Raw genomic sequence first — 8,990 nt, forward strand, 5'->3', positions numbered from 1 at the left:
AACATTGCTTTGTCCGGAGCACACATGTTTGGAAGTGGAAGTCCACAAAGTTGAGGGTTTCCAATATAAATCAAATCCTTGGAGCTGTGTTCCTATTGGAATTGTTCCTGACAAATTGTTATATGACAAGTCCAAGAAAGCAAGACGGTCTACCCGAGCAAGGCTTGCTGGAATGTTTCCATCTATCTGGTTTCTTGATAAATCAAGAGAATCTAATGACTGCAGAAGTTAAATTTTTGGGTTCATATGGGCCATGTGGCCATATGGGCTTTGAGTTCATTTGGGTTCCTACTACATACACTCTAGGCCAAGCCCTTTACACAATCCAAAAAAACGACTAACAGAGGAAGTGGTGCTCCATCACTTCTTTCTAAAAAAAAAAAAAAAAAAAAACGAAGCGTTGAACTTAATTCCCCAACTCTCTCTGTCTTTCTCTTCATTAAAAAGTATTCTGTATCAGTTGTATCAGTTGACCAAAAATCAGGGTCCGATGGCCTTCACCAACTCCTCCCTCTTGGCTTCCAATCTCACTCTCCGTCGCTCTGTACTTTCCGATTCCGAATTTGCCCCTCCGGACGAGGCCCCCAAGCTCCTCCTTCCCTCTCTCCATGCCAACACTTTGTCCAGAAAGTTGTACGAAACCTCTCTCTCTCTCTTCCTCTGCGTGTAGTCAATTCAGCTCTAGCTAGGGTTTCGATTTTGATTAATATGATGTTCAATTCTGTGCAGGAACGTTGCGTGTGCCTCTAGCAATGGTGTCAATGCAGTTGGTTCCTCCTCGCCGGTCAGTTGTTCAAAATGATATGTCGTGCTGATTTTTGCTCTCTCTTTTCTGTTCCATAAAGTCTCATTTTCTGCTTATATTATCAAGGTTGTATTGGGAAGTGGTCTTATTGATGAACAATTAGCTGTGTTTTATTGGGTGTGAATGTGGAAATGTTTTATTGGGTGTGAATGTGGAAATGAATGAGAGATAAGTCACCTTAACTGCGACTCCTCTTGACTGTTGTGTATACGTAAGATTTTTACCTCATATACGGCTCCTCGTTTGATTGTTTTGAACTCATTCCTTGTTTGAGAATCTCTTCCCTTCTTCTACTCCATCTGAAGAATAAGTAGGACCAATTTTGTCACCGTCTTATTCTATTTCATCTTGTGCAAGTCTATCTTCTGAAATAAGCAAGCACACTTCTACTCAGGTTATTTACATGTCATATTTCAGTTAGATGCAACCTATTGCGCCCCTACACTACTTTGGGATATCACTTGATCATATCTTGAGAGCTTGACACTCAAGATGCCATAATAATGGGATGCCGATGTTCAAACCTACTAGTTATACCTGTTTTTTGTGAGACCACAGGAGCCATAAGATAATTGTTAATTTATGTTAACAAACTCTTGATCTTGTACAAACTTCTCGATTAAGTACTTAAATTAGACTGAACCAGTCATTTCGACCTAACATAGTTGCTGCACATCATTTTTAACTGTATTGAAAGTCTAATGAAATTTACTCTGTTAACTTTTTTTTTATATTTTGTATCTGCAAGTACCTTTCTTTATAACAAAATATCCATCGTTTCTGTTATAGACCTTTTGGAGGTGAAAAATGATTTATATGTATATCTGGATTCTGGACTAAGCTTAAATGAACTAAAAAAGTCTGAAATGTTTCATCAATTTCCATAACATTGGATGAATATTTTGAACTGCAGAAGTCTGATCAAGATGCTGATTATGTTCCAATGCCAGTTGTCATGATTGATCAAGATTCAGATTCTGATGCAACTATTGTGCAACTCAGCTTTGGGGATCGCCTTGGAGCTCTCATTGACACTGTAAAGTGGCTTATTATTTGTCTATCCCTTTTAGAAAAGTATGCATTGTAAGTCAAATTCTTTACATGGGATTTATATTCAAGTGTCACAATTGAGGAGGCCATATGAAGCGGGTAAATAAATCCAAATACGGCAAATTACCCAGTATGTAGTTTCAAATAGGAGTGGTCTTTATTGATTTGATTTCCAGATGTGGTTGTCAAGCTTTCCTTTTCAGAACCTTGGCCCAGAAAGCGGGTTGGGGGATTTATGGAGGAAGAAACATTAAAAAAGACGAAGAACAAAGTCATTTTGCTTGTTAATAAATGTAGTTCAGTGGAAGTCATTTAAATTTACATGAATTTTTGTCGCAGAGCACTTGAAACATCAAACTTGTTGTATGTTCTAAGTTCACTCATCAGTTGGCTTTTAACTAAATTGGTTCTATGAAGTCCAAAGTTGACAAACTGAGCATCATTTCGAAATGTTTTTCAATACATCAGATGCTTATGGTTAATTGACATGCCTTTATTATGTGTGGACAGATAAATGCATTAAAAGATTTGGGATTGGACGTAGCAAAGGGAACAGTTGTCACTAAGGGACCGGTTAAACAGACGAAGTTTCATATAACGCGGTTGTGAGTACCTATTTTGGTTTTTGGTGTTTTCTTTGTTTTCTTTTTTTGTTCAATGTCTATGTTATGTTATGGATACCCAGGAGTTCTGCAACAGTTCTGTGCTAGTGGTTAAGATTGTGGAACACTATAATCCCATAACAGTAGGTTGAAAATATAATCTAGCTATGCATGCCGACCAATTGGGTCTCTCCACTATCAGTTTAAGCTTTCAGAATAGCAGTAGACTAACATTCTATCAAAGCAGGAGTATTCAGTTGAAGTCCTTGTAACTACAATATCCTAATATAAGTTGAATATATGCTATGAGAGTCATGAAAAGTCAGTGGTCGTGATAGAGAACGGAGAATAGAACTTGCTACCATTCAAAGAAGATGAAAACTTATCCACTAGTATGAAATCCTAAATATGGTTCCCATTTGGCGGGGAGGATAGAGGATTAGTCTCATATTGGTCAAGTCAATTGCTACCTTTTTGGATTTTTTTCCACCGAAAAGCTCAATCTCTTTGTATCAGCCTCAAACTAACATATTGATGCAATAAACCTACTGTCTAGATACCAGGACCAACAAGCTCTAAGGCTTAGGGATTTAAACTCACAAATAACACTTTGAATTAGGAATCTCACCCAAAACTAGGCTTCTCACCCAAAATTAGGCTTCACGCCAATCTTTACCAGGCAACTCAGTAACACTGACAATTTTATTCATAGCATAACATCACCAGCCATTCAGCACTTACAATTATTTATACTAGAGCATATAGCTGACATTAACTAGCATTGAAGACTCATTAGGACTCTTAAATTTCCAAAACTGAAGCATAAAAGACCTAATAAAGGAAACCTTAAAGCTTCTAAACCAGTGGCGGAACCAGGATTTCACAGTGGGTATGGCTAATTTTGTATGGACATTGGCGTCGGTTATGGTGGAGGCGACGGCGGAGGAGAGGAGGAGAAGGAGGGAAAGTAGGAGGAGGAGAGCGTGATGATGAATCTGTGACTGTGTGAGGTTTGAGAGCAAATGGGCTGGTGGAGTGGTGGTTGTGGACTTGTGGGCTATTTGAGTATAGTTTAGTGGGCTAATTGCCTAATTTGGGTATGGCTAATACTCCTAGTAGGCTAATAATCCTAATATAAATGTACCAGCTGCTGATTAAGAAGAATCTCGGTAGGGCTATAGCCCTGATAGCCACAGCTATAGTTCCGCCACTGTTCTAAACATAAATGGAAATCTGAAAAGACACAAGGCAGATGTCCTCGTCACATATTTTAGTGGAGATATTTATAGTTTTTCCTTAAAATGCTTGATGTATAACTTCCTCAAGCTTGCTGTTTTCCTTTGTCCTATATTGTCTACCATTTGAGATGATATTCTCATATTCTATTGTTTTAACATGCAATAATCCTAATGTGTAAAACAAATACAATGATACACACACGATGATACACACTTATACAGACAATTATATGTAGATATGAGGGCCTCTATGTATATTTAATTGATGAACTCATTTGTAAAGTTTTTATTTGACATTCTTCCACATAAAAGATGATAATAAGATAATAAAGATCCATCCTGTATAAGTGCATATATGGCTGTATATATTATAATTTGTCATCTGCAGTATATGGTAATTTATCATATGGAGCAGATGTCCTACCATATTCTTGAGATTGTGCCACTTCTCTATCTACTATAATTTTAACTTAAAAGAAGAATCACGGGTGATTCTGCTGTTTCTGTTGCTAAATTCTCCACTTTACCCAACCTGCTTCTTAGCAATCTCATCTGACCATAATGACCATAGTTCATTCCTTACGTAATACAAAGGCTGTCCCCCTGCTACTTTGTCAGCTACTAATCTACCTCTGCAAAAAAGAATTTCATAGAATCGCATACATGTCTGTTACATTTTTCTTTAGGATTAAGCATAGAGCTGCTTTCATGTGCATGCTAGGTCTCAATACATGAAAAGATGCTGTTTGTAGAATTTTTAAGGATTTGTGTTTGCTGTTTATGTGATTGCTATTTTCTATTGTACAACCTATATGCAGGGACGGAGCCAGGGATTTGAAATACCCTGGGCTAAGTTTACCCTATAATTTTTTTTTTTTTTGTTTATAAACACCTATCAACCTTTTTTTTTTTTACCTATAATCTCTTATCGGTTGGTGGATAACTATAAGTAATTTGGTATATGATTGTAGAAGTTTGTCATGACTTTTCAATCAAAAAAGAAAAACTTTGTCATCTGTTTCAATCCATTCAAGTCCATTAATAAGCAATAGTAGATAGTAAAGAAAATAAAATAAAAAGTCAAAGTAAAAGACAATGTGGGTTATTACTAAGTGAAATAAAAAAAGCAAAGGGAAAACACAAGTCTATATAAACGAGAGAGAGGTTGGCTGAGCTAGTTACTAATTATTTTTTTCATAAAAACATAGTTTACACATGTAAAAAGTTGATTAGGTAGGAATTGTTCTCTGGGCTACAGCCCAGGTAGCCCATAACTAAGACCCGTCCCTGCCTAGACGACCATAGCTTGTTTATTGCACTACAAGTTTCTAGCATTTAAAGCTTAATTTTGGTAATTGTAGAGACACTGGGCGCAAAGTTGAAGATCCTGATATGTTAGAGAGAATCCGACTTACCATCATCAACAATCTATTAAAATATCATCCAGTAAGACATTGTAGTGTATCATGAATTTCTGTACTTGAATTTGCTCTTTTCATTAACTATCAATGTGTCTCATTTTTGTTACCGATAGGAATCTAGTCAGCTACTTGCAATGGGTGAAGCTTTTGGAATAAAAGCTCCGGAGAATAAGGTAATGTTGTCAAACCTTAAGCTTTCTGATATTAACCTCATCTACAGGCCAGGTTTATTGTTTGTCTAATCACCATGCTCATGTTTTGACGAAGCACATGATACAGCTGGCCATGGACATTATTTACAAGCATTAGAAGTCTTAATGCCTTCGATGTTCATAGAGCTCTATCAGCTATATTGGGTCAATTAAAGGTTTTTGGAAACTCAGTGAACTAGACAATGGATTTGCTATCAGAATTGATTTTTGTTTGGTTGGCTTTCCACAACTCTATAAAATAAAAAAATAAAAAAATTACATTCAACATGCTTTGCAATAGTCATTTTAGGTGTGACTTTTCTACTCTCTTTTTTGGTCTGAATGGTGGGGGTTGTCATGTGCAGATTAAACCACGAATTATACAAATTTAGTAGACGTTCATTCTCATTTTTTCTTAAAAGGCTTTTTATCTTTATACGTAAGATCTTTGATTTTAATATTCAAACGTGTGTAGCAACTGATTTTTGTATGAATTTCTATCCTTACTTTCTGTGTCAATAGATTTCGTTGATATATTTGTTATAAGTTGATTATATGATTCTGGTAGCCTGAAATTATACATATTTGATATTAGTTTGTGATATTGTTTTTTGCAGCTTGATGTTGATATCACAACTCATATACATGTGAAGCAAGATGGACCTAAGAGGAGGTTATTTGAAATGGCATTTTGTGTTGCTATTTTTTTCTATCTCAATCAAAGTATTTTACTTTCACATCACATTAAATATGGGAAAGAGTGATCTAAAGTTCGTTCTAGACTAGTTTTGTTAAGAGGGCTTCTTGATGTGTCATTTGATACGGCCTTATATTTCCATGTCACCAGCTTGCTTTATATAGAGACTGCAGATCGACCAGGATTGCTTGTAGAAGTTATCAAAATCATTGCTGATGTTAATATCGATGTGGAATCAGCTGAGATTGATACAGAAGTATGTCATCCTCCAATTTCTCTCTCTCTCTCTCTCTCTCTCTGCATTTTGTTATGATATAATTTTATCTCTTCTCTTGATAGGGTTTGGTTGCCAAAGATAAATTTCATGTCAGCTACAGAGGGGAAGCCTTAAATAGTTCCTTGTCCCAGGTAATTGTTTTGATTCTGAACTGTTAATCTGAAATGCTTGACAGCATTAGATAACAAGAGTTCTAGGATGGGAGCATTGGATTCATATATACTAGCATTTTATCCATGCATCTGCACGTGGGTTTACAAAATGGGAGAAGTTTAACTTGAACCACTCCACTTAAAGTGGAATGAATATGATTATCCTATTTCTTAGATAAATGCCCCACCAAAAGTGGAAACAAATCACGTCCTATTTTTTCTCGTGAAAATTCCAATGGTGTTTTACGGTTATGCCCATAGTAACTTATTTTTATTTCTTTGAGAATTTTCTATTACCTTGGTTTTTTGGGTAATTCAAAAAAAAGGCTTCACCAAAGACACCAAAGGAGCGCCTTGTTTCTTAACTATTTCTTTGAACTTGCAGGTGTTGGTGAACTGTCTGCGTTACTACATTCGCAGGCCAGAAACAGATATAGATAGTTACTAATACCCTGGAGGAGCTGAACTTGTTTGTAAATCACATATAATGGTTCTTGTACCTGCCATGTTGAAGTGAGTTTTCAATAGTTACCTTGTTGAAGCTAGTTTTCAGTACTCGTGCTCATGTTCCTGATCCTGCACATGGTTTTCCTTTCTGGATAGCAAAACTATAAATAATTACAATGAATTGCAAGGAATGTTTTATGCCAAATATGCGCAGACAATTAACACTTATTTCTCATTTGATACAATTTTTCTGTAATGCATTATCATGCATGGAAACTCATGGATTTTAAGCACTGGGGGCCTTAATTTTGCACTGTTTAAACCCGTGTTTGAGCTGTAAGGAACTTCTTCTAAGAGCAGAGTACCAGGATTTAAAAGCAAATTCTAATTTTCTTGGACAGCTGAAGCATCTAAAACCTTTTTTCATTGTGTCCGAGTTAAAAGCTCAGTATCTGAATCTGAAGAACCAAATTTCGGCAGTTGGGTGTATTACTGTTATAATGTCTAGCACTACAAGTCAACAATACTTTGCTACTTGCTGTGGTGTAGTAAACTGGTACAGGTGCTTGGGTCCATAGTATTATTACGAGCACTTGGGTGGTGGTGTTTCTTATGATTGTGACCTGAAAACTTGTTTTTCTTCGTTAAATTTCCTTTTAGGAAACTCATTCTTATCTTTACAACCCATAGAGAATTCAGATATATGCTTGCTTCAATTCTGGGAACTCATGGTATCGATCGCTTCTTTACTATTAATCTTCTTAGCTACGATGAGCCTTGTTTCTAGATTTGTGACGCTTTTGCTCCTGCTACAGCTACATGCAAAGTTGCAAACCCACCCTTCTCGCTCGGATTCATCCCAGGAGCACTTGTCAGCCACGGAAATGTGAGTGCTAACATTGGGTGCATGGAGAGTGAAAGGCAAGCACTGCTGGCGACCTGGCGTTCAAACAAGGCTTTGTTAATAGCAATGATCAGCTTTCTTCATGGGGAACAGATGGTGGAAATAAAGACTGTTGCCAATGGCAGGGAATCACCTGTGACACCCAAACTGGCCATGTTACCAAACTTAATCTCGGCATGTAAACACAAGTCGATCATCCATCTGGTAAGAACATTAGTTCTCAACTCACTGAGTTGCAGCATTTAGAATACCTGGACCTAAGTGGACATGACTTCAATCTCAGCCAAATACCAAGCTTTCTTGGTTCGATGAGAAGTTTAATGGTACCTTGACCTCTCTATGTCTAGTCTTGGTGGTCCAATTCTATAGCAGCCAGGGGCGGAGTTAGAAATGTAAGTCTAGGGGGGCGAGATATAAAATATGAAAAAAAAGTATATAAAATTTTAAATTATCTGTTAAAATTATGTGTTAATTAAAATTGAACTTATTGTTTTTGTTAATGTATAGTTTTATTTATGTGCATGTAAATGATTATATATTAAAAGTTTACATGTATATAAAATGATTAATTAATAACTAATCGATTATGGTGATGAATATGACAAGATGCAAAGAGAAAGGAAATTATATAGTCTAAAATATCAAACTAGTCATTATTACGTGACATATTATTACATGAAAAATGGGCCAGATCATTACAATTATATATAATTGTAACCATTTGGTCCTACAATAGTGGTGGAAATTGACCATCTTCACAAGGTTTGGGGGGTGCCATGGCACCCCTTGGTCTTAGTGTGGCTCCGCCAGTGATAGCAGCTCGGCAACCTAACCCGGTTGCAGTTTCCAAATCTATTTGGTAATGATTACTTGTCTGCAGAAAGCTTCAACTGGCTCCGGCGTCTATATTCTTTAAACTACTTGGATTCTATGTTATGTCCAGCTCGGTAATGTTTTTGACTGGATGGAAATAGTAAACCAGCTCCCTAAGCTAAGAAACCTGAAACTGCATTACTGTGGTCTTCCTCCATTTCATTCTACTTCTTCTGGCATGAATTCTCCTAACTCACTTGCTAGCCTTGATCTCTCATATAATGACCATGTTGTTACTCCTCCATTGTTCAAGTGGTTGGGCAACTACTATACCAACCTTGCTGCTCTTGATCTCTCTTACACCCATTTAAGTGGTCAAATCCCTAATGTTTT

The 8,990-nt window shown here is 36.7% G+C and overlaps 1 protein-coding gene across 1 annotated transcript; it reads left to right on the forward strand.

The window, feature by feature from the left end:
* The first annotated feature begins 473 nt into the window (after nucleotides 1-473).
* LOC101290696 (unknown protein DS12 from 2D-PAGE of leaf, chloroplastic-like) lies at nucleotides 474-7,277 on the forward strand. The gene is made up of 10 exons (XM_004307017.1): nucleotides 474-633; nucleotides 730-784; nucleotides 1,719-1,841; nucleotides 2,366-2,460; nucleotides 5,057-5,141; nucleotides 5,230-5,289; nucleotides 5,925-5,980; nucleotides 6,155-6,260; nucleotides 6,344-6,412; nucleotides 6,819-7,277. The coding sequence occupies exons 1-10, from the start codon at nucleotides 491-493 to the stop codon at nucleotides 6,879-6,881; spliced, it is 855 nt and encodes a 284-aa protein (XP_004307065.1). The 5' UTR covers nucleotides 474-490; the 3' UTR covers nucleotides 6,882-7,277.
* The last annotated feature ends 1,713 nt before the right edge of the window (nucleotides 7,278-8,990 follow it).

The sequence above is a fragment of the Fragaria vesca genome, linkage group LG7, assembly GCF_000184155.1.
Source record: "Fragaria vesca subsp. vesca linkage group LG7, FraVesHawaii_1.0, whole genome shotgun sequence".
Taxonomy (NCBI): domain Eukaryota; kingdom Viridiplantae; phylum Streptophyta; class Magnoliopsida; order Rosales; family Rosaceae; genus Fragaria; species Fragaria vesca.